General features: G+C 40.6%; 1 protein-coding gene and 1 long non-coding RNA gene across 3 annotated transcripts in view; one reads left to right on the forward strand and one right to left on the reverse strand.

Moving 5' to 3' along the window:
• LOC126253369 (differentially expressed in FDCP 8 homolog A) overlaps positions 1-3,207 on the forward strand; it is a 74,394-nt gene extending 71,187 nt beyond the window's left edge. For both annotated transcript variants that reach the window (XM_049954652.1, XM_049954661.1), the window contains one exon: positions 2,790-3,207. In XM_049954652.1, coding sequence (XP_049810609.1) covers positions 2,790-2,993 — 204 coding nt within the window. In that variant the 3' untranslated portion in view covers positions 2,994-3,207. The remainder of the gene's footprint in view (positions 1-2,789) is intronic.
• Positions 1-26,906, reverse strand: LOC126253381 (uncharacterized). The gene is made up of 3 exons (XR_007545949.1): positions 26,733-26,906; positions 674-812; positions 1-591 (listed from the first exon to the last, which is right to left on the reverse strand). It is a non-coding gene; the product is annotated as an uncharacterized LOC126253381 (long non-coding RNA).
• Between the last annotated feature and the right edge of the window lie 242 nt (positions 26,907-27,148).

Here is a 27,148-nt window from a genome sequence, read left to right on the forward strand (position 1 = left end):
TTTATTTTTTTAATTAGTAGACTTTGGTCATAGCACTGATCGCCAGGACGGTTCTGGTTTAGTCTGACTGAATTTTATTCTTTTTGTACATCTTGTGTTGATGTTTTGCAACATCAATAGACTTTCTTTATGTATCTTACTTCGATATGACTAGAATCTTATTGCCACTGTGGGCACCTTCCAGGTAATCAGTCCCCTTCACCTAATATTGATTATTCCTCATTGACACTACAAGTTGTTTAAATAGGAGTTCGTCATATTTAACTGTCTGTAATGTGTTCTCTTCACAGTATGTACAAATGACCCACTGCAGGTTGACAGCATCTGAACCCTAGGGGAACTCAAATAAAACAGAACTTTAATAACATCTGCTTGGTTTACAACCCACATCACTTCAAATAAACATTTGGGCTTTTTATAGCTGTCTGCCACCATTATCAGTAGTTGAAATCACTGGCTGTTGAGGCTGGCACAGTTTTCTTCTTGTAGAGATGTAATGGCAGCATGTGGAACCTTCGAGAAAGGGCTGGAGTGATGCCATGCACGGAAGGCAGATTTGGCACAGCTCCGTGAAGTAAAGCAGCCTGTAAACTGAAAAGATTTTACAGAAGCATGCCACCTTGAAAAACTCTGAGAACACAGAATGGAACTCTATTTCATAAAACTTGTTTACATTGTTGTCTTAATACTTCTTCCGAGGGTGTTGGCACTCTTCTAAGGCTTCATTGATGGAACCTCTGTAGCTGCATCCAAGCTGATATTTTCATCTCATTGCAGTCTCTAAAATTGTGTCTGCTGATCCATGCTGAAGACTTGTTTTGTCCCCCATTTACATGAAACATACAAATGCAACATCCTTTTGCGGTAGTGTTTATAGAAAGACAATGCTGTTTCTGAAAAAACTCGAGCCTTGCTGGTGAATAATTTAAGTTCTTATATCCTATGCTACAAGAGCGCTCAGACCATACCTGTACAGTCTGCGAAAAAATACAATTTTATGTACCTCTCAGACTAATTGCACATGCTATTTGGTTGACGTAACATTTTACCAAGCTACTTGTGCTGAAGGTCAGCTTTCGTATTTTCAGTACCTTAAGGAATATGTTGGTATAATCAGGGGGATACATGTAGTCGCAAATGACTTTGTGGTATTATTTATCAAGGTGCCGAAAGCACACATGTTGGATCTTTTAGTTGGCCTTTCACACCTCACATCATGAGTCTTCCAGCACCTTATTATGAGAATCACTTACTTTCTGTATATTGGAAAATATTACAAAATTACTGGCAGCATAGCTCTAGACTCGCCTTTATCTATTGCCATTGCTAAGTTTTAAGGTTACACTCTGTTCTTTCCATCCAACCTGCTTTTAGTTCCCTCCATCCAACGTGTTTTTATCAATATGTGGATGACAAGTTTTTAATTTAGCCCCGTGGAATGGATGTGCTAAAACAGTTCTTTGAGCATATGTATTCTGTACACTTGAACATCAGATTTACAATTGGAGTAAAAACAGAGAACAAGTTGCCCTTTTTGGATCTATTGGTTGAACAAAAGCTGGACTGCTGGCTGGGCCATTCCATGTATAGACTCCAACACATACTGGTCTCTATTTAAAAGAATGGAGTTTCCACTACCCAGCCCAAAAGAATTATATCGTAAACAATTTACTATACAGAACTCAGACGGTTTCAGATCACAATATTCTGCAATCTGATTAAAAAAGTTTATAGCATGTGTTCAGAATAAAGAAACAGAAATAAACTGCTCCAAATCTGACCTTTGTTCAAAAGTAAACAAAGGCCAACACCTACTCAGCTAATGAGAAAAGATAATCAAATACCATGCCTTCATTTCTGCAGAGCATCTCCAACAGAAAATTAAAGATAAACTGCATTCAGTAAAAGACAATCTTGGGATGAGAGTACCTGATGTTTACAACATTCTGTCTAAATGTGCTGAATATTATATAGTCCAGACAGTCTTCACTGTGTACGAGAACTGTACTGAACATAAACATCATATGTAGTTCAGAAACTTGATAAAAGTCAATGTGAGTGACACAAAGATCTTCACTGAAGATACAAAGAATCTTACCTCATGCTTCATCTTACTGAGACATTGTAATAAAAGAAATTTAATTATCACTAGTAAATTTAACAGAGAAAGTGGCTGCAATCGTAGTGGAGCCTGTGGTGAGACACTAAAATAAGAGTTTTTACCAAGAGCCAAAATTAAAACTTGATTTCCATTTCCATCCAATAATCCTTACCCAGTGATATGGAGGGATTAGGGGCCTGCAGTCTCTTCACTAACCACTTCCCACCTGTCACTTTACCAGATCATTGCCATTTAATAAACACAGCAGTCAGTCAGCACCTGATGAAGAAGACAGAATATCTTCAAAAGCTTAACTTCTCCACTTGTGATAGGGATGATCACCTAACATGACCCTCCATTGACATTAAGCTTGTCAACAAATGATATTTAATCATTTTAAGTGTTTCTAGTTCTGTGCATTCACAGCTATAATTCTTTCATTTAAGGCAACAGAAGCTTGAAATTTTTAGCACATGCAATCGAAGATCTTGGTTAATATTCTTTCTGGCTCATTGAAGTTATTGTTAAACGATCCTTGTATTTCAGTCACATCTTATGGTGCAAAGATACTCTGTAATAAAATGAGTATATAATATTGTGAAGAAATATTTGAAGAGCAGTTATTGCTATGCTCAAAGAATTAAATGTGTTGTTTCGAGCATTTTTTAATTTATTTTCTCCATTACAGGTATGTTATGGTAGAGGCTATGTATGTGAACTTTGTGAAGAAGACCAAGTGATATTTCCTTTTGACTCTTCAGCTGTAAGTTGCATAAAGTGCTCTACTGTTTTCCATCGCAACTGTTGGAGCAGAAAAAATCAGCAGTGTCCTAAGTGTTTACGACTCGAAGAGCGTGCAAAGCAGAAGGATGCTTCGAGTGACAGTGATTAAGGCTTAAATCTTTTATATCAATGGAAAGTTTAACAGTCTTCATTATCCTTTGTTTTCCATGTGTTCTGTGAAACCTTGTAATAATTAATATTAATTATTGCTTAAAGATTTTTGAAATTTAGATTCTGATCGCCAAGAAAAGAATTGAATTGTTTCTATGTCATTTGCATTGTATGTAGTTTAAAAAATAAATGTATAATTTGTTTTGTATAAATTGCTTCTATAGTCAGAAAATTAATGTACCATCTCTCTCTCTCTCTCTCTCTCTCTCTCTCTCTCTCTCTCTCTCTCTGTGTGTGTGGGGGGGGGGGTGCACTTTATTGCTCAAATTCTTCTGAATCAAGTCTTTTTATTGGTGTAAATGGCAAAAATTCATTGCTACCAAAATATTTGTTTGTATCTTGCACTTGATGGATGACATTTGTATATGCATAGACAAGGCTCTTTATTTTGTTGTTTAATTTTATTTCTGCTAGACTGGTATTGGACTACACATAAATCTTCAGTAGTCCTGCAAGACAACATGCAATAACACAGAAAATACATAATACCATGTGCTACAGGACGTTTCACAATTTTGGGTTAAGTTGCCCTGTACTTTTGTATCATTTACTATTATGCACTCATAGAATTTAGATAGATTTTTTGGAAATTTTAATCTAATTTTTAATTCATTTTTAGCTGCTCCTCGCTGTGCTATAGGTGAGGCAATGTGCTTTACATTACCAGTGATGTATTTTCTTGTACAATATTACAGGTTCGTGTGTGTTATTTTCTGTGACTTATGTAATGTGCATATTTCCTTTGTTTAAGTGCTTTGGTAGTTTTGGTTATTAATAGTAAAATATATATAATACAATTAGTACAAACACAGATTGTATAACAAAGAGGTGTAGTTAGCCCATAACCTGATCTTTGTTAATGCTCAGTGAAGTCAAGATGGAAGCTAAATATTTGCAATGTTAGTTCTGATTGACTTGTCAACATGAGCAGAAACTACTTCACCAGATTTTGATAGCTTTTTGCCAGTACACTCAATTGAGTGCACATGTGACACTGGTACTTATTTGTGAACTTATTTATATTCTTTTTCCTTTGTTTTAATGTTTGTGTCAACCTTTTCAAATAGCTTTTCAGTTCCTTGTGAGCTTCCAGTTCCACTGATGCTGTATCATGCAGCTGTTCTTTAGGCTATGCAGCTGTAACATTAGGTTGTGCACAGAGCACAGCTGGCTGCCAAAGTCCTTTGTCTAGGAAGACCCCTGTTTGAATTGTTGTCCGGAATATATCATGTGCTCTAATAACATCATCCAAGCCTTCTGTTTGTTACACTTACTTGATGAATACCTCGCAGGAGCATTCCAACACCTTAAACAGTGTTTAGTGTTGCACCTGATGCTCAAAATGTTCCATTTCAGAGGTAAGGAAATGTAATCTCCACGGTAAGGGTTTTATTCCAGGTAGACATCTCGTCTGCTTAGCAGCTATTGGTTGTTGCCTGATGGCCAGGCTTAGTGTGAATTTAGCTCACCAAAGAGCATTTAACAGCATCAAGTAGGATGACATGTTCACAGCAATAACCATTCCTACTGGACCTACAACATGTGAAAAAGTTTCAGCCAGTATCTCATTTTGACATCTGAAGTAAGCTCACATCAAGTCTCTGAAAAATATCTGTACAGTGGGCATCAGTAGAACAAATGGCAGGATCATGAAACCCAGATAAACAGTGATGATACAACAGTGAGGCAGATTTTTCCACCTCTGGTGCAAATAACTCTGTAAGATGTCTGAAGCCACAGCAGGATGTACCTCCTTACAGCTTGTAGGTGGCCCATAAATTTGTACTGAGTGTTGACAACATCAAAAATGTGACAAGACTTCACAGTAAGCTTGTTCTAGCATTGCCCGCAGCTCTCCATGCTGGTCCTCAACAAAAAGTGCTTCCACATTGGTGCTCACCAAAGGGAAACTGAAGGTTTCATGACATTTTATGCGAGTGTAATCTTGGCACACTTCATGAAGGAAGTTGATGTTTTTGCCCATATGAAGAATTTTGTGAGCTGTGCCAAAGATATGAAACTTGGTGGGAGAGCTTCCTGAACATAATATTTATCATGCCATAAGCAGTCTCTTATTTGCAGCTCTGAAGAATTTATTGCAGGGGTCCTCCAATTGCCCATCCAAAATCCAATAGAAATTTTTACCCACATACTAATTATATTTGATATATTTTACTATTAATAATCAAAATAACCAAAGTAATTAAATAAAATGCATGTGCACATGTTGTAAGTCACAGAAAATAACATGCACAAACTTACAATACTGATCAGTTTGATGGCAAACTAAATCGCAGCTAATGAAAAATCCTGCTGCCTCATCTGTTACACAATGAGGATGTGCTGAAGACTAATTAAAAATTACAGTAAAATTTCAAAAAATCTACAGAAATTCTAGGGCAGCACAAAAATAAATTATATGTGCCTGAACAACTTACTCCAAAATTTTGAATGCATCCCATAGCTTAAAGTATTATTCATAATTTATCTTCAGCAGGACTACTGAAGATGGGCACATAGCCTGATACCGGCCTGGCTAAAATAAAAATAGACACTCAAACAAGCAGCTTAACCTATTAACATACAAGCAGTGTCATGCTTCAACTTCAAACAGGCTGCGTAACACTATGGATATAAAATGTCTTGCACTTGTTTCCATTTCTATATTTTTAATATGTATTAGCAATATTACACAATTTTGTGTATTGATGAAGAGAGAGAGTACAGCTGTCACTAATCAAATGGTTACATACAATTTTAATTAATAACAAATTTTTTGTGAGTTCTTAATCATCCCAATTTTATTTCGTGTGAGACATTACAAAATATAGTTTATTATACACTCCTGGAAATGGAAAAAAGAACACATTGACACCGGTGTGTCAGACCCACCATACTTGCTCCGGACACTGCGAGAGGGCTGTACAAGCAATGATCACACGCACGGCACAGCGGACACACCAGGAACCGCGGTGTGGCCGTCGAATGGCGCTAGCTGCGCAGCATTTGTGCACCGCCGCCGTCAGTGTCAGCCAGTTTGCCGTGGCATACGGAGCTCCATCACAGTCTTTAACACTGGTAGCATGCCGCGACAGCGTGGACGTGAACCGTATGTGCAGTTGACGGACTTTGAGCGAGGGCGTATAGTGGGCATGCGGGAGGCCGGGTGGACGTACCGCCGAATTGCTCAACACGTGGGGCGTGAGGTCTCCACAGTACATCGATGTTGTCGCCAGTGGTCGGCGGAAGGTGCACGTGCCCGTCGACCTGGGACCGGACCGCAGCGATGCACGGATGCACGCCAAGACCGTAGGATCCGACGCAGTGCCGTAGGGGACCGCACCGCCACTTCCCAGCAAATTAGGGACACTGTTGCTCCTGGGGTATCGGCGAGGACCATTCGCAACCATCTCCATGAAGCTGGGCTACGGTCCCGCACACCGTTAGGCCGTCTTCCGCTCACGCCCCAACATCGTGCAGCCCGCCTCCAGTGGTGTCGGGACAGGCGTGAATGGAGGGACGAATGGAGACGTGTCGTCTTCAGCGATGAGAGTCGCTTCTGCCTTGGTGCCAATGATGGTCGTATGCGTGTTTGGCGCCGTGCAGGTGAGCGCCACAATCAGGACTGCATACGACCGAGGCACACAGGGCCGACACCCGGCATCATGGTGTGGGGAGCGATCTCCTACACTGGCTGTACACCACTGGTGATCGTCGAGGGGACACTGAATAGTGCACGGTACATCCAAACCGTCATCGAACCCATCGTTCTACCATTCCTAGACCGCCAAGGGAACTTGCTGTTCCAACAGGACAATGCACGTCCGCATGTATCCCGTGCCACCCAACGTGCTCTAGAAGGTGTAAGTCAACTACCCTGGCCAGCAAGATCTCCGGATCTGTCCCCCATTGAGCGTGATTGGGACTGGATGAAGCGTCGTCTCACGCGGTCTGCACGTCCAGCACGAACGCTGGTCCAACTGAGGCGCCAGGTGGAAATGGCATGGCAAGCCGTTCCACAGGACTACATCCAGCATCTCTACGATCGTCTCCATGGGAGAATAGCAGCCTGCATTGCTGCGAAAGGTGGATATACACTGTACTAGTGCCGACATTGTGCATGCTCTGTTGCCTGTGTCTATGTGCCTGTGGTTCTGTCAGTGTGATCATGTGATGTATCTGACCCCAGGAATGTGTCAATAAAGTTTCCCCTTCCTGGGACAATGAATTCACGGTGTTCTTATTTCAATTTCCAGGAGTGTATATTACTTCTAGTATGATATTCATTATTGGCATGAACTGACTGATTCATGAACGTCCGATATACTTAAAATCCTTAATTACTCCTTGAAACATTACTCCTGAAAACCTCTTTTATGTATCTTACTCATCGACACCCAACTATTTTTCCCTTTTATGAAGTTAACCATTCTTGGATGCCTGTAAACGTGTTACTGATATGGCCCTTCTTCCTGTAATGGTTTTCCATCCACTTCTGTCCTAAGCTATTCTTTCAAATAATTTTGTAGTTTTCACTGTGCATTCAAATTCTAACAACGTTGTACAGCACACGCCTCTTCATTTCAAGTTTCCTTGTAGTTCATGTATAGATGCCAGTATTCATAACACAATTCAATAACGCAGTACTTACTATCCTATAGTTGCCTGAACAGAAAACTTCATCCTGTTTTTATTTTGCTTCATAAACCTCTGCTACTAAGTCTGATTTCAGCTCATCTGTTTTTCTCTCTCCATTTTACATAAACTATCTGTAATATACAATTGACCTATCTAATATTGCACATCCTTTTCCTAAAACTTTAGTATTATGAATCCCCCTTGTGATTGCCCCTCAGCATAAGCCATCCAGACTGCAATGGGGGCTTCACAGAGTTCATCGAGCCAGTTCTGTAATGGAGCAAGTTTATAAATGGTTCACAGCAAAAAGATTAACCCTTAATCATACAAAGACTCAACCCCCCCCCCCCAACCACCACCACAAAAAGAGCAAAAAAAGAAAACCTCACAGGTCCCAGGGATAGCACACTCACTACACGCGGCTCCATATATACAGTTCTTAGACCTCCAGATGTATAACAATTTGAGGTTGCATTAGCACTTGGATAAGTTAACCAGAAAGCTCAGTTTTGCACTTTTGCTGGCGTTGACCAGCAGATGGGATTACTAACAAACATTCACTTACTATTCTGGGGCAATGTAGCTAAGGTCCAAAAAGGATTTGTTAAACAGAAGTGTGCTGTAAGAATATTGTGTAAAGCAGATCTCATCTTGAAGAAGCCTCTTTAATGATCTAGTGATTATTGCACTTACATGGCAGTACATATAGTGCATACTGGTATTTGTAGTTAACAACTGTGAAATAATTTTACACTTATCAGTATAGAATGACAATATTAGGAATAAAAATAAATAATTCAGGAGCGAAGGAGACCACTCACCAAATGGTTGAAGTGTTGACTCATTAACAGCCACACACAAAAGAGAATGGACGCTTTGATAGCTTTTGGAAGAAATCTTTTGATCGGCTACATACACACACATATACGCACACACGCAATTACTGTGTGTGTAGGTGCACAGGTGTGCGTGTGTACACTGAGTATAAATGCGGTTAGACGATATATGGTATACAGTTTTAATAAAGTAACCTTTTTATTGACAGACTGCAGTGGCATGGAGGGGGGAGCATTGTTGTCACAATGCAGCCAGCCACTCTAGACAGGGCTCTCTGCATGCACCTACAGAACAGGCAGCACAACGAGCATATGGTGCTCAAGAAAGAACTACAATTATTTTGTGACAGGCCGCTACCACTGAGCTTGCTGAAATGTCCATCACAAAGTTATTTTAATCAAAGTACAGCATAGAAGCTACTCTTCATTATTCTACATTTCATATGAGGTTCCAATATGTCACTATTACTAACATTACTCTTGTACAACTAACTTATAATTTTATAATACTATTTTTATTCTGTTCTTACAACTGGTCAATTTTTTATGCAACATATTGTAATAATTTTTGACACTTTATGCATGAAGATGCATTAGTTGTAACTTTGTTCATTTATCATAACAAAAATCTGTGGTTGGATGCTCTTTGATATGTTTACGCTCAGCTGGCAATAAGTTACAGCCATGATTTCAAACTGGGAACATGGCCTCTTGTGCAAGGATAGCTGTTTGGGCTTTTTGTATCTGCACAGGCATGACAATGCCACAAAGCTGTCCAATTGGCAGAAATGTCACTACTCTAGCCAATAGTGGAGGCATGACCTAAAAACTGTGGATTTGGCTCCAGAAAGGGAAAAACACTTGAGATGTGGTCAATCCGTATGTACACTGGAGAGGACACAATATCCCTCCCACCTGAAAATCCCACGTAGGGCCGAAATGACCAGGGCTGTATGGTGACCGCCTTCACAAAACTGGAGAGAGCAAAATATTCCCCGGCACGTGTCCATCACTGAAGCAGGCAAAGGTGACTCAGCTTATTCTGGAGGAATGGTGGAAGAAGTCATACGCTGGGGTAACAGCCAGCCTTCTTGCACCAGCAGGGGTGAGGACTCATCCATGGGCAAGTGGTGACAGGAGGGTGAGGCTCCAAATCCGTATGGGCTCAGTGACGGGGAGCACAGGGGTGATTGCTGCTGGTACTATAGCCCAATGGCAAAAGGAGGACAGTGGAGGGTGCAGCAGGAGGGCAGTGAGTATGTATGCTGCCAAAAGTGGGAACCTCCCACCAGAAAAATGCCATGACAGACCATGTCACCTGGCTGCAGGCCACATGGGTGGTGATCACAGCTGACTGGAATGATGTACCAGCTGCCCCCAACCATCGTCTACCACAAGCAAATGCTGATTTTTGTGGGCCACAACAACACCTGGCAGCTACACCTGCTGCCCGCCAAAAGACCAGACCCAAACAGTGGCCCCACAAGGGAAAACATGGCAGGCAGTGATGTTCTGGGGCACAGAACTTGGGAGTAACAAATCTAACAGGCTCCACTGCTAGCAGCCATGCAGTCATTCTATGAACTGCAACTGTAAACTGGTGTTGCTCGGTACATGGCGAGCGGACTAGACAGTGTATCATCACATGACAAGGTAGACGTGGCTTTCAGCATTTGTGTCTTGAAAGTTCACACAAACTGCTCCACCTGGGGTAGAAGCTAGATGGAATGGGGCAGTAGCCGATACTGTATAATGTTGCAAATGGAGAAAGCCTCTAACTCCTGCAACACAAATTGCTGTCACTATCAGATAAAAGTATCTGGCGGGAACCCTCAATAGCAAAAATGACTGAAAATGCTCAAACAGCTGCAGTCAGTGTTGTGGATGATAGTTTGGCTACATGCAGCAAGTTTGACAGCACACCTACTACCAGCAAACATGTGCTTACTAAAATGGGGCCTGTGATGCCAATGTGTACCCTATACCAAGAGTGCTCCAGGACTGGTCAAGAGGAAAGCTGACATGGTGGAGCAGATTCTGTGCACAGACTGCACAAGACTGTGCAAGGTGTTCAGTGTCAAGATCAATCGCCACTACTGTGTATGTTGTCACAAGATGTAGAATGACTTCAGCAGTTTACCATTTGACAGATTGTACAGGCCTGATCTTGCATTGTATTCACTGGACCACATTTTGTGTCCCTGCAAGCAAGGTTATTTGGGGGGGGGGGGGGGGGGGTGAGATGCATCTAGAACCATGACACATAAAATCTCCAACATTTCGCATTGGATAATATCAGAAACCATCCAGTACTGTGCTCTGTAATCTGCACATGGTTGTCAACCACCAAGTGCAGCGGTACACCCATGTGCTTCCCAACAGATGTTCTGTGCCTGCCCCATTGCGATGAATTCTGCCTCGGTGATTCAACGTTTGCCAGAACCAAGACATTTCATAGAGGCACCAGCGCACCTGCTGGACACACATTCGATGCAGGGGCAAGAGTGGAGGTGATCGCGTGATGAAATGCACAGTCAGATCAGTGTGCTGATTTAGCTACCCAGTCCTTCTTACTGAAGGTGTTTATGAAAATCCAGGCAGGCGATGTCAGCAATGATAAAGTTCCACTTGAAAACTGTCTGCAAGCCTAGTTTTAATGTCATCCAGCCATAGGTTGTTGGGGGAGAACTATTTGCTGCTGTGAGACTGAAATGTGTTGAATGGCATCTGCTGCAACAAGAGTACCTACAGATATACACGTTGGAGCATGTTGCAACAAAAACTGTACCTCAGCAGTTTTATCTGTCTCCACCAGCTGTTGCGGTTGTTATCTGGATTGCTGCTATTTGCAGACTCGCCTGTTGGCTGCAGGGGATGCACTCATGTTTCGTGACCAGAAAAACAGTGATGTGCATGCACATGTCCGGCATCTGGATTGCCTGTGGTAAAACCATTTCTCCTGGTCAGGTGTGGGTGAGGATTGAATGCTGCCAGATCTATTTGAAGCAGTGCATTTCATTTTCCTGTGGGCGGAGGGTGAGATTCTCCATCCTTCATGTGCTTCGAGAGTTGCCTGCTAAATTTTGGTTTTGTGTCCCCAGATCCTCCTCGTAAAGCAGCTGAGAGAGAGAGGGGTGGGTGGGGGGGGGTGGTTATAGCCACTGCATGATCTTTTGTTTAAGCCACTTGTCTCTGTCTGTCACTAGCGGTTTCATAATGAAATAGCTCACTTTGAGATTGCTTCAGCTGTCTAAAAGTGCTGTGATATAATTATATTTTGTTGCATACTTTGTAATGCCAGTAGCGGTGAAATGGCTCTTGACGTGAAACAGTTTAGAGCGGCAATGCTTCGATAGCCACACAATGTACTTCTGTGCCTGGATGCCACAAATGTGGTGGGCTTATCATTGCAAGGAGGTAGTAGCTAACCCACACTGTCCATTGTTACAACGACTGGCCTTTCTCTGAACGTAACTCTGTGTTGCTGGCATAGATGCAGTGAGCTTTGCTGCACTGTAGCAGTTTTACCATGGTAGTGGTCTAGTGTTAATTGCAGCTGCTCATGGTATTTCTTTTGTAAGGTGTTAACCTCCTACAGGTGCAGATGCTCTTAATCATGTAGGAATTCTTGCTTTTGGTACAGCAGGTGCTGCTACTCTTGCAGCTGAAGATTCTGCAAATGGCACTTAGCTAACTGTTGTAGCTGCACCATTAGCTACTTCAAATTCAATCTAATGATAGCAGGCTGTCGGTGTCATGTCTTGCACCCTGTTGGCACTTACAGATTGCTGGTCTTGCAACTCATGAATTTTTGGTGGCTACCCATTGTATTCACAAAATTTCCATCCTCATGTCGGGGTCACCATTTTTTTGAGAGTAAATACATGTACAGAAAAAGCTAGCTTAGCACCCACTGCTTTGTTCGCATAGACTGTATGGTCTGCAAAGATTTTTTTTTTAATGCCCATTGTTCATGTGTATCTAGTCTAAACAAATCTAAGCAAACTAAGCTGCAGGTAGGGTATTAAAATTTAATAAAACGATACATTGTTTAAAAATTTAATTGAATTTATATACTCTTATGCATGTTGTTAATGTACAAGTCAGCAATCTAGAAACAGTACACCTGGTCCTCTCAAACAGATATTCCTGTACACAGAATCACATTTAAATGTGGTTATCTACTTTGTCATCCGTAATAATTAGTTTGTTTAGTAATTACAATGAAAATAATTTTATAAATATAGGCCTACTGAAAAGTTAATGTATCGAAGTTAAATTTCTTTTTCTATACAATTCTGCCAAAGCTGATTTGCCATGATGACTGTTAAATTGTGTTCTTTATTTAGTTCACAAATTGCATCAATTTCTAAATTTTTCATAGCAATTAAGGCCATAGAAGTATGGTCTTTTCCAAATGTACTTATGACGAAAAAGTGATTCCAGTAGCTGGAGTCATAAGTTTTCGTCAGTCCTGCCTTTTGAGTTTCCCCCCCAACACATATTTCTTTATTTCTAATCGAGATGTCAAGTATCAGTTTTCATACAAGCAACTTTGAAAATGCTTTCGTAGTTCTTTAGTAATGATTTATTTTTTTAAAAAATTTTCACTCACTATTTCAAGCCATAAGGGACTGACTTTCCAAAAATACTGAAACACATATTTTTTAATTCTGACCAAGAAACTAAATACTGATTTTGGTAGTCCTATATATATACAGCAGCACACAGTTTATTTGTATAACCACATACACATTTACAAATCCCATCTGGCCAGGTCACCAGCTGGGTGCATACTGACCTTGCATCAGGTTGTTTCCTATGGTTCCCGGCAGATCTCTGCCACAATGTTTCCAGATCCCTAGCATGGAATTATTTAGAGCTGAGACTACCACATAGCAACTGGTCTTGCTGACAAATTTTTCAACAGAGTAGATGGAGCTGATTACCAATAAATGCTCCAGCTTTCTGTCTTAAGCTAATATGTTACTTATAGCTTAGCTCTTTATGGCTGCTGCCTAGTTAATGAAAATGTGTGTACTTGAATAATGAGCTGCTTTTAGGACAAAAGTACACCATCTGATCAACAGTACCTGGACACTTATTAGTGGGGTGTGTCCACTCATCGTCTTTATGATGGCCTGAACTCTACTGGAGACACTTTCAGTGAGGTGTCTTAATATTGATGGAGGATTGGCACCTCATTCTTCCTCAACAGCTGAAACCAGAGAAGGCAAAGATGGATGCTGGGGTCTGGAGTGAAGGAAACATTTTAACTTGCACCAAAGGAATTCCATTGGGTTCAGGTTGGGACTCTGGGTAGCCCAATTCATTTAAAGAATGTCATCATCCACAAATCATTGCCTTACAGATATTGCTTTAAGACAAGGTGCATTGTCATGCTGATACAATCATTGTCTGCGAACTGTTCCTCTACTATATACAGTACATGAAGCTGTAAAATGTGTCCATATCCTTCCACATTTACTGTGTTCTTAGACACAATGGGGGCACCACACCCTAACCCCAAACAAACATCCCCCCCCCCCATACTATCACACCACCATCTCAGTACTTCACTGTTGGCACTACACATGATGGCACCTAACGTTCATACATTTGCCACGCCCAAATCCTTCCATCGGATTGCCACAAGGTATAGTGTGATTTATCACCCATTTCCAGTCATCCACTGTCCAGTGGTGTGTCTCTTTACAACACCTCAAGCATCGGTTAGAAATGTTGGCATATGACTAGTCACTCGACCATTGTACCCCACTCCCGTAACTCCCTATGCACAGTCACAGTACCAGCTGGTTGGGGTCATACGAATTTGCATTAAATTGAGCCCTCAAATGCTTAGAGACTGCTGGCGGCCGGTCACCAGCAAGAGATGTTGTACCACACTTCATTGCAGGTCATCCGCCCTGATGCCACCCACTCCGACCAAGGCCCCTCCCCATAGGTGCCTGCAGAGAGGTAGCGATGTCAGTTGCTGAGGCCTGGCACGAAGTTGGCGTTCCAAAACATCCCAGAGGTGTTCTATAGCATTTAGGTCAGGACTCTGTGCAGGCCAGTCCATTACAGGGATGTTATTGTCATGTAACCCCTCCACCACAGGCCGTGCATTTTGAACAGGTGCTTGATCCTGTTGAAAGATGCAATCGCCATCTCCAAATTAATCTTCAACAGTGGGTTATGAGATGGTGTTTAAAACATCAGTGTGGGCTTGTGCTGTGATAGTGCCATGCAAAACAACAAGGGGTGCAAGCCCCCTCCATGAAAAACATGACCACACAATAACACCAATACCTCTGAATTTTACAGTTTGCACCACACACACTGGCAGATGATGTCCACCGGGCATTCACCATATCCACATCCTGCCATCGGATTGCCAGATTTTGTACCATGATTCGTCACTCCACACAATGTTTTTCCACTGCTCAATCGTCCAATGTTTACGCTTCTTACACCAAGTAAGGTGTCGTTTGGCATTTACCAGCATGATATGTGGCTTATGAGCAGCCGCTTGAAAATGAAATCCAAGTTTTCTCACCTCCCGCCAAACTGTCATAGTACTTGCAGTGGAGCCTGATGTAGTTTGGAATTGCTGTGTGATGGTCTGGATAGATGTCTGTCTATTACACATTACAACCCTCTTCAACTGTCAGCTGTCTCTGACAGTCAACGGACGAGGTTGGCCTGTATGCTTTTTTACTGTAAGTGTCTCTTCACGTTTCCACTTCACTATCACATCAGAATCAGTTAGACCTAGGGATGTTTAGTAGTGTGGAAATCTCGAATGCAGACATATGACACAGGTGACTCCCAATCACCTGACCACATTCAGAGTCCATGAGTTCTGTTGAGCTACCAATTCTGCTCTCTCAAAATGTCTAATGACTACTGAGGCCACTGATATGGAGTACGTGGCAGTAGGTGGCAGCACAATGCACCTAATATGAAAAACTTATGTTTTTGGGGTGTCTGGATACTTTTGATCACATAGTGTAGATGAATGACACCAACCATACTCTACACTGTCTGCCATCTATACTTGTCCCACTCCCACTACACACCTTGCTTGTTACCACTGATGCCACTTTCCTCTATACCAACCCCCCTGTCTGCTACTGAACATTTCCTCCATCAGCATCCACCTGATTCCAAACCTATGCCACCCTTTCTGCTCATCATAATCAACTTTATGCTTACCAACAACTACTTTGCCTTTGAGAGCCGGATATACAAACAGATCAGGGGTACAGCCGGGGAATCTGGATGACACCTTTCTATGCCAACCTTTTCATGGGTCACTTGGAGGGGGTTTTCCTGAGATCCATCAGTCTTCATCCCACAGTTTGGTTTAGATACATTGATGACATCTTTGCCACATGGACTCATCATGACTCATGGAACTCCAGATACATTCTCCCAATTAAATTTCACATTGGCTCCCATGACATTTTCCTTGACATTGATCTCCCCTCAAATGTCAGCTACAGACTTCTGTTCACATTAAACTTACTAACGAACAACAGTACTTACATTTTGACAGTTGGCATCCTTTCCGTGCCAAATGTTCCCTCCCATACAGCCTTGGCATTTGCGGCATACATATTTATCCAGATGCAGACTCTACAGCAGTACACCACCATTCTCACCTCAGCCTTCATTGGATGTAATTACCCCACCAGCCTAGTTCGAAAGCAAATTCCCCACACCATCACATCCAGTCCTGATACTCTTGATCCCTCCAAAAAACAACTTAGGAGTATACTTCTTGTCACTTAGTATTATCTTGGCCTTGACTGTATTAATCGGCTACTTCAACAAGTATATGACTCCCTAAAATCATGACCGAGCGAGGTGGCGCAGTGGTTAGACACTGGACTCGCATTCGGGAGGACGACGGTTCAATCCCGCGTCCAGCCATCCTGATTTAGGTTTTCCGTGATTTCCCTAAATTGCTCCAGGCAAATGCCGGGATGGTTCCTTTGAAAGGGCATGGCCGACTTCCTTCCCCATCCTTCCCTAATCCGATGAGACCAATGACCTCGCTGTCTGGTCTCCTTCCCCAAACAACCCAACCCCAACCCCCTAAAATCATGCCCTTAAATTAGGTCCTTTCTGTCCAACATTTAGCCCATTACATGTAGAATAGCTTTTCATCAACCTCCCTATCTCTGCAACATCCTTGTCAGACTCTATGCTCCTTTGGCACCCATTTCCTACCCTATGGCTCCTACCCCTGTGACTATCCTCACAATAATACTTGCCCTATGCACCCTCCTACCACCACCTATACAAGGCCTGTAAGTGGCAAAAGATATTCTACCTGTGAACCGACATGTCGTATACAAGCTGTTATGTAACCACTGTTCAGCCTTTTACATCAGCATGTCTACCAGCCAGTTATCAGTTAGGATGAATGGGCATAGGCAGAAGGTGTATACTGGCAACACACAGTATTCTGTTGCAGAGCATGCTCTACAACATGACAATTGTGACCTTTGTACCTGTTTCACCCTATATGCCATCTCGATTCTTCCGCTGCACACCAGTTTCACAGAACTCTGTCGGTGGAAACTGTCATTTCATGTCCTTGTTTCTCACCACCCACCTGACCTTAATTTACTTTAATTTCTTTGGTCTCAGCCTTTTTTCACAGTAACTATTCCTTCCTTCAGTCCCATTTAGTTTTCTATATCTTTCATTCTCTGACTTGTCAGTTTTACCCGCCCCTTTGCCCTTTCCCCTCTGTCACATATAATGCTTTTAGCTTTCCGCTTTTATAAATTCATGCACATTTTGGCAGCAATAGCTTTTTAGCACGTTGCCCTATCTTCCATCTTTAAGCTCTTATGTTTTCAAATCTCATTCAGGACAGCACCAACAATCTGAGTTTCCATCTCATCCTACCCATTAAGTCACCATCTCCCGGGATTCTGAGCAACTTTTCCAACCCCCCCCCCCCCCCCCCCCATTTTCTAAACCTCACCAGTCCTTTACCTTGCCACCACTTTCTTCTCATTCAACCCTTCTGCCAGAAGGAGCCACTGGCTCTGAAAGCTTTATGTGAGGTCTGTTCAAAAAATTCAGGGACATTTGTAACTTCATGCCAATGGTGTGTTGGAGTGAAATGAGACTGGCAAACACCTGTGTTTGACGTGTAACTTCCAGAAGTTTCATTTTTGTATGTCTTTTTATTATTGTTCAGAGCTGTATTGAGTAGAGCATTCTGCGCACAGTTTGTGAACTTTAAGATGACAGAGTTAAAGGAGCAACACATCTGCGTTAAATTTTGCATGAAACTCAAGGAAACCTCTACAGAAAGATACCAAATTGTGTAGGAAGCCTACAATGATGAGTTCTTAAGCCATACTTGGTGTTACAAATGGTTCACAGGGTTTATGAAGGGCTGGACAGAAGTTAAAGATGCGCCTTGTTCAGGATGACCTTTGACTCAGGATGACCTTTGACATGTACCAATGATGCTCATGTCAGGAATGTTAATGGAATTGTGCATGCCAACCGAAGACAGACAGTCTCAGACATTGCAGAAGAACATAACATTTCAGTTGGATCTTGTCCTAAAATTCTGACACGGAATCTTTGAATACATTGTGTTGCCATCAAGTTCGACCCACGGCTCATGAGTCAAGACCAGAAAGACTTTCACCTCGCAATCTGTGAAGAGCTTTTGGATTTCTTAAATGACAATGAGATGTTACTTAAGAGAATCATAACTGGTGAAGAGACGTGTGTCTACGGTTATGATGTTGAGACCAAGGTTCAGTCTCCACAATGGGTCAGGAAAGATTCTCCAAGACCAAAAAAAGCTCATCAGTCAGGTCAAATGTCAAAGCCATGCTGACAGTTTTCTTTCACTTTGAAGGATTAGTTCATCATGAATTTGTGCCACAGGGACAAAATGTTAATTGATAGAACTATCAGGACGTGTTGTGATGCCTGCTAGAAACTGTGAGAGGGAAATGGCCTGAAATGTGGTGAGACAAGTCATGGCCCTTTCATCATGATAATACATCCACACATTCATCCCTGTTGGTGCATGACTACTGCACATAAAACGAGTGACTGTGGTGCCTCATCCTCCATGCTCTCCAGACCTGGCCCCTGTAGACTTTCTCTTATTTCCAAAGTTGAAAACCCCATCAAAAGAATGAAGATTTGCAATGATAGACAAGATAAAAGAAAATCTGAGGACGGCACTTTGCGCAATCCGGCAAGAGGCATACCAAGACTACTTCCGGCAGTGGAAATGGCATTGGGAGTGGTGTATCAATTGTGGAGGAGAGTATTTTGAAGGAGAGCATGCACAATAAGTAAAAGGCATGTGTAGAAAAAATTTGTGGACAAAGTTGGAATTTTTGAACAGACCTCGTATTTGTGTTCTGTCGCCTTCGCCCGGTGAGTAGACTTTTTTATTTATACAGTTACATTTTATTTGAAAAAATCTATAATTTTCACTGATATATTAGAACTCTATACAAGTTATCATTTACAGCATTGTGTACAGGTGACATTTGATCTCCTGCCACAAAATCGAAACAATTAGTGTTATGACCAATGCGATCATTGGTGTTGCCACACTTATCCTGAATCACGCATATGACTATGAAACAATTTTTCTTCAATAAATTCCCACTGAAAGAAATGTAATGGATTCAAGTACTGTGATAAAGATGGCCATGGTGTATGTCTGCCTTTTCCATTTTAGTTACAAGGGAAAAATGTGGCAGAATAAGACTCAGCACTGCCATGTTAAGAAAATGTTTTGAATGACAACTACAACAGAAATTTTTCAGTAATCCTATGTAAACAAGATTGTTCTGCTGGTCTAGTCTTGTGGTATCTGTATTTTCATTTCCTCAAACTCTGCAATCATGCTAGTTCACCTTAGCGCGTGCGCGCGCGCGCGCACACACACACACACACACACACACACACACACACACACAAATTGTGGTCTCAACTGGAAAGGCTATCATAATGCACAGTGTTCTTGGAACACTGCAGCATACGTTCAGCAATCTGTTTTGTAATAGGTTGACATCAGAGAGAATGGCATGAAGTAGCTGCTGTTTCTAACACCCAAAACACACGTATTTACGTACTGAAAAGTTATGGTATTTTTTATGCCTTTTCTGATATATGGTTGATTATACTTGTTTCAGTTTCCTTGTTCTTTCCTCTGGAACGTTTCCACCATGAACTGATTCTCCTTAGAAATAAATCATTTAGCCTAAATTTCAGTGTAGTGATTCTGCAGAAACTGATACTTGCAATGCCTATTTTCCAATTCAATGAGGTCATTTGCTGATCCACCAGATAAGTTTGGCTGAATATTAAAATTAGTTTGTGTTACACCAAACAATAACTTTTTTGTGTAATAAAGGCCTGTTCTCTCTTAATTTGGAATTCCATCAGGGGGCCACAATTGTTTTGTGGGTATGGAAACAGGGAGCATTGAGCCCCAAATTGTTAAGGTATTTCTTCCTTTTTGGTGCTGCAATCTTACTCTCTGACTATCTTTTTTCAGACTTGAATGACAACCCAGCTTGGCTGTAGGACACAGATTATACCCCTTTCCACTCCCCTTTCCTCCTCAACATTATTTTACAATACTCATTTATGTTAACTCATTTTTGATCCCCACATCCACGTTTGACCCCAAATATTTCAAATCTTTTTTACTGAAGTGCGGGCCATATGAGGAAAGTTGCCAATACACAGCATGTTTAGTCAGATCATGTGGAAAGTAATCAGGTACCTGCACTACTACCCTCTGACTATGCAGGGATTGCACTAATGATGCCTGAGTGGCAGTTAAGGAATATGTGCCTTGACCCTTTAGAACATGAACACTTAGGGCAGTAGCCATGAAGACAGATGACCATTGGTCTTGCTGGATGGTGTTATGAGGTTAGGAAGTGGCATCAAGGCAGATACCTTGCTTAGTGAAAAGACCAAAATTATCAGTTGTTGACTAAGAAACTGCAACAGTCTCTCCAGACAAACATGAATAGACATTATGACTCAGAGAACTCTCCCTTCTTGGCCACACAATGGGGGGAAAAACAAAATGAAACTAACTATACAGACTTACTCACCTCAGTATCTGGCTTTCACCTGGACTGATGGAGGGTCCTTTTCAACTGCCAAGCCTATGTATGAATATAATATCAAAAATGCATTTGGAGAAATCTCTTTGCACAATAAATTATGAAGTGCTTTTGTCTTACCTCTTTGACAGGCGGACATCATTGTAACCTTACACATTTGTAAAAGCACTGAAAGGGCAATGGCAATGGTCACTTTTGCTAACCATATATTTTTCTTAGTTTACTGCTCAGGAGTGGTAGTTCTCTAATCTAACCAACTAATTGATGACTAAGGTTTCACTAGATTGAAGGAGAATCGCAGAACAGTACTTTTGCCATATATTTATGACATAAACTCATATTTCATGCATTGTTGGTGTTCTTCGTGAAACTGTCATGCTTTTTTGGTAAGTAATTGTTTATATTTTGAAATAGAATTTTCTATACTTCACAGATGGATTTCTTTGTGGTTAGTGGCTCCATTCAGTATATTTTCTTCTTGATCCAATATGTCTCACCAAAAGAGAATAACAGAGAAAGAATGTCACCAAATATTATTTGATGAAATTCCTCCTAGAGACCACAGTGTTTGTAATGTTATGTGAGCCTCATTGCCCTTTTTTAACTAATTTGTGCCTGATTTTATTCTGAGAAGCTCAGTAATGTATGTAAATACCGTAAATGTGAATGTGATTCAAAAAGTACTTGAAGTGAAATGAAGCGCAGCTGGACAGTAAGAAACTCTTTAGCGCGCAATCCCCGCAATGATGGTAGTTGTGAAAGCGGCAATTGATTAAAAAAAAAAGAGAGGACTGTTAATCTGTATCTTGTGGAAAGAGGACGTGTTGTTAGGCCATCGCTCAGAACGTACTGTTACATTTAATGATTTCAGTGATAAAACTGAGTAAATTATATGTAATAGTTGCCAAACATTTATGTATACAAATTTTCTGGAAGTGAAGAATAGAAATATCTTGTTTTTGGAAAAGGAGGTGAACTTCATTGTTGTCACCAGCTACCAATCAACATAATTGTAAGTGTACAAAGTTCACTAAAATACAGGAACGGAAGTGCATTCTCTATAGTTTTCATTCAATACGTAACAACCTCTCATAATTTCTTAATTACAGTAACTGTATTATGTTCTTGTGTAACAGTATGGTGCTGAACTCTACTGACCAATTTTGATGTAGCAGGACGTGTAGTTTGAAGGAAGTTTGTGTGCCACGAAAAGCAGATTGCTGTTTGATCTTATTTACTTAACAACAGTGCTCCCTTAGGTATGAAAAGCTACAAAAACTTGAGCTCAAAGCTATCCGCAATACGGCCAAGTAACCAACAGAGTCGTACTTTAAATCTTAAAGAACAATTTCTTCCTCCAAATTATAATACGTCACTAACTGGTGCAGAAGCTGATCGTTTAAGGAGGCAGCAACCAAAATTCAGGTACCAGTTATGACTCTCAATCAAAAATCAATCTCTCTCTCTCCAAACACATATATAAATATTCATATTATTAAGATAAAAGTCATTTTATATGTTGACAGTGATAAAAGTGATGACAATGATCTGACATTCACTACAGATTGTGCAAGTACTAGTCTTATTTACAGTCATGTGTCAAGCAGTTGTGATCCTGGGGACAACATTGAAAGTGATGAGACAAGTGAAAACAATGCAGGGTCACTTGCTGTTCCATCAACAGTCATGATAAACTGGAGCCAGGAAACAATTGTTAATCACTTGCCATTATTCACTGGACAAGATGATGTGGCTGCATAAATAAAGAACAAACTGCACGTAAAGCCACTTGACTAATTTTTGAGTTTTTTGATGAAATGTGCTAAAGCCACTAAAAAGGTTTAGTTGGTTACCGAGTAACTTACACCTCAATGATAAAATCCTGTAGGTCCTGACAGAAGCAATGAGAATTATGACAAATTATGTCCGTTGCTACAGCATATGAACTGGAAATTCCAAGATTGCTATACACCAAAAAATAGATCTCACTATTGATGAGGAAATGGGCAAATTCAAAGACAGATCATCTCTCAAATAGTACACGAGAGATTAACATATAAAGAGAGGAAACAAAGTATGGATGTTATCTGATGAACTGTCATACAACTTGAAATCCGATATTTATACAGGATTGAAAGTGGTTCTAAATTAAACCAATGACCTTCACGCAAATAATCATATTATTTTTATGGACAATTATTTTGTCATATGATCTGTTTGAGAACCTGGTCTGTACACTTGTGGAACAATAAATCCCAATAGAAAAACATGCCAAAACTCAAGGAGGAAAATGAACTTGAGAGAGAGGAACTCAATTACAGAATAAGCAATGATGGCGTAGGTATCTATAGGTGGGAGGATAATAGGACAGTCAATATGATTTCTACACGTCATGCACCATCAGATGTGTTCACAGTAAGTCACAGGATGAAAGACGGAGCAATAACGACTGTCCCTTGCTCTCTTGCACTGAAAGATTACAATTCCAGTATGAACTATGTGGATAATTTTTATTGAATGAAGTCAGACTATGCTCCAGACAGAAAAAAAGAAAGAAATTATGGCTGAGATTGTTCTTTCACTTTGTAGACTGCTGTGTAACAATAGTGAACATGAAGTAGCAAATAATCAATGTTTTATGAGTATTATGTTAATATATAGGCGGCTTTAGGTTTTTTACCTGTTAAATGTTTTCCTTTATGTAGAATGGTTTATTGTATACAAAGAGAGGAAGTAGCTATCAATATCGTCAATACCTTTAAATAAGACCCATTGTACGCCTGTGTGTCAATTTTTTGTAATTACAGAAATACCTTCTTCTGTCAAATAAATAACTGACTGACCAGTTTTTCTCACTCATCTGTCTAGCAACTGGTTTCATATCAAAAGTTATGTTGGACAATGCCAAATGACTCTCAGTTGTATTTTTTGATCCCCTCATAGCAAGAGGTCACGAAGTACGTAATTTTATCACTTTCAACAATACAGAGAGATTGAGTTGCAGACAGGCACAATAAAAAAACTGATTTTTCATTGTGCCAGTCTGCAACTTAATGCCTCCTCCATGTAGTGAGTAGCACTCTTTTTTTATATTGTTATTATTCCATCCTAGACTTTCCATTGTTTTATTTTAGCACTTTCAGTTGTATTTCTGTGTTTTTCCTTTATTGTGGACTTACTGATTAGTTTTGATATTATGTCAAATGGTGGATTCACTGCATCTTATCAGAAACAGATTTTTGGCATGACAAATAGCATTGTTCACGCAAACTATATCCTTAATACACTTTTTATTTAAAACGTTTTTCAACAATAAAATGCTGTTGCCATTTAGAGCCTCTTGTATTAGAAACTAAATTAAAGAGACACTCATTTTTATTAAAGAGAGGGGCTGCCATCCTTTGCTTAGGAATGTAACATGCAATGCATACTACACAGTTATTAAATAGACATACTGTGTGAATGTATTTGGACATGATAATTTGCGGCCTTATGTAATCTAATATTTAATGAAGAACACATGAAAGAACAAAACAGAAAGATGAGAGGAAACAAATGGAATGGCCAAATACCCTTCTGCATATAGATTCACAAACTGCATACACAAAATTTGGGACAGTACTGTGTTGGTAATGATACAATAACAACAATAAAATAGTTAACAGAAAGCCTCTGTGCCTGTGACCAAATAATGAATCACACTAGCAATCACCTAAAGTGATTTAGGGAAAGCTTGAGGAACTTGAATCTTAATGGCCAAGTAGGGACAACGAAACTCATTCTCTCTGAATGTGAGTTCAGTATTCATGCCGCAAAGTGTGAAGAGGAAGGTCAATGAGCGAAAAATTAATAGTTCCGAAATCAGTACTAGATGGGTCAGTACATAGGGCAGCACAAATTTTACTTGAATAGAATTTATAATACAGTAATCTTATGATGATTAAAAAAAAAATGCATCAACAATGGTTCTACTAGTAATCATCTTTTGGGTGTTACAGCTTTTCTTATTTTCTGTACATGCTAAGAAAAACTGGACAGAAATTCCACCTTATGGAAGCTACCACTCTAGTTTTGTTATTACCCAAATATGTTACAGCACTTTGTCCTATCTTCTGTGGGACTTCTTGTTTATTTTCTGTACGAAAAATTGTTATTGCATGTAAACTTCATGTGTAGGTTGTACGAATTTTTGGCTAAACAGTATTTTTACATGTACAAAGGAGCAATTATTAGATTCAGATATTTTACATTGATTTACATATACAGTTAAAGATATATCACTGAATTAAGGGGTTATGCATGGCTAAACCAAACACTGTGAAGCATCCAGTAGAAATGGTCAAATGTCAATGTAAATGTACGCACCAGTGGTGCATATGTAAATTGTTACAGTTGCAACTCTCTTTGACAAGTGGAACTGCCTCCGGAGTACATTTGTCTTGATTGTGTCTATTGTTGTTACCAGGCTGGTTACAGTATGTAAGGGTCATGAACAATGTCCGATGTTGAGTGATCACTGTGAAGAACACAGAGATGCTGCATACCCATATGAGAGAGCACTGTCAGCACCTGACAGTTTGAAAGTGGCCTCATTGTAAGTCCACATTTGGCCAGGCATTCAAATCGTACAATATCCAGATTTGTAAGGCATTCGGCCCTGGTGTTGGATTGCATATGAATATGAGGGAAGGCATACTCTTTGTCACAACTCCAGTCAACATCTGACCACCAGGGAAGACCGTTGTAATGTGCTTCATATCATAACCCCTTCACATCTGTACTTGTCAACCGAGAACACATAATGGACTCCCTGCTGCGTTGTATGTCATCCCACACCATTGATTGGAGACGATCAACAATTGGGCTTAGAACCACCACCACCCCATGCCAAGACTTTCCTTAACAAAACAACACAAACAGCTGCATTTGAAGTGGTATCATAACAAGGAATAATAGATTGCTGATGAATGGCATCACATTCTGTTCAGTAACGAATTGCAGTTCTGCCCTACCCCATTTGACCATCATCAGCAAGTATGGCAGTCATCTGGGGTGAAGTCCTATTCTTTGAATGTTTTGGTTAGGCACAGCGCTGGGTATGGGGAGCCACTGGGTATGGCTTGAGGTCACGAATGGTATTCATTGAGGTAATTCTGATTGCACAGCAATATGTCGCAAACGTTCTGCATCCTCGTGTGTTACCAGGACAATGCTCATCCACATATGGCACATGTGTGTATGAACTGTCTGTGTGATGCCCAGTTATCAGGTCTCCCGATTTGTTCTCAGTAGAACCAGCCTGGGCCTCAACTCCATCCCAGAGGCAGTACATCGAAACAAGCTACAGCAGTTGTGGGCCAGCTTGCCACGGGAGAGGGTACAACGGCTTTATGGCAACCAAATTAATGCATGCATCCAGGCCAGAAGTGGTGCAAGTCATAGTGGGCTACAAATTGTTTTGTAAAACTGACTTCATATTCTAATCAATGAAACAATATCACATATCAGCCAACCTGTGAAATTTCATTTCGTTTCCTGCTCTCCTTTTGGATGCTTCATTTTTTGTCAGGCATTATATTTTGAACACTCATGCTGTGCTGGAAGATATAGGTCTAGGATAATAAGACTGAAAATAATATGGTTATACATTTGTCACAGATCTCACGTGATGCTATTGCTGGTATTAGTTGTGTATGCTATCATAGAACATTTTGCAGCTTTTTATCTCTTAAACACCAAAACGTTTACTGTTTTCGTGCATTTCGCACTATGAATCGCTATATATCGCATTATTCGGGTTTTTCGATGCTGTGATCTTGCTTTCCATGTTTGTGTCGTGTTAAAGCAAGAAATGACAACACTTAAATAAATTAGTACTTTGACACAACATAAACACAGGACGGCAAGAAATGACAATTGTTCAAGAAGCGCTTTAACACGTGAATCATTATCAATCAAGAACAAGCATTTCTTGCATCGACTTTATAAAGAAGAAAAATAAAACAAGGAGCTGGTTCAGGGCATTGTTGAAACTGAGAGATAAATGAACCGTACCTATCCTACGGAAAATACTGCATTCAGAACCTGGCAATTATATCAACTTTCTGGAATGGATTACAAACTTTTATGCCCCTATACACACGCACCAACTTATCAACCAACCGACCAACTTGGTTGCAGTGTAGTCTCCACTCTAGATTTTTTTTTACGGACCTTGCACTCTAGCACTCTCCAACCGACTGCACACTGCACAGTGCGATTACAGCACCGCCCTGTTGTGATTCGTTCGGCTAAAGTTGATTGCGTGTATGTTCTATGAGGTTCCGGATGGTTTTCATACACACCACCCTGTTGTGAATCGTTCGTCTAAAGTTCATTTTGTTTATGTTCTACGATTCCGCATAGCTTTCATGCGGTAGAAATATCTCTGGAGTGAGCATTGAGTTCTGCGCATGTTGTCAACACTAAAC

This window comes from Schistocerca nitens, chromosome 1, assembly GCF_023898315.1.
Source record: "Schistocerca nitens isolate TAMUIC-IGC-003100 chromosome 1, iqSchNite1.1, whole genome shotgun sequence".
Classification (NCBI taxonomy): Eukaryota; Metazoa; Arthropoda; class Insecta; order Orthoptera; family Acrididae; genus Schistocerca; species Schistocerca nitens.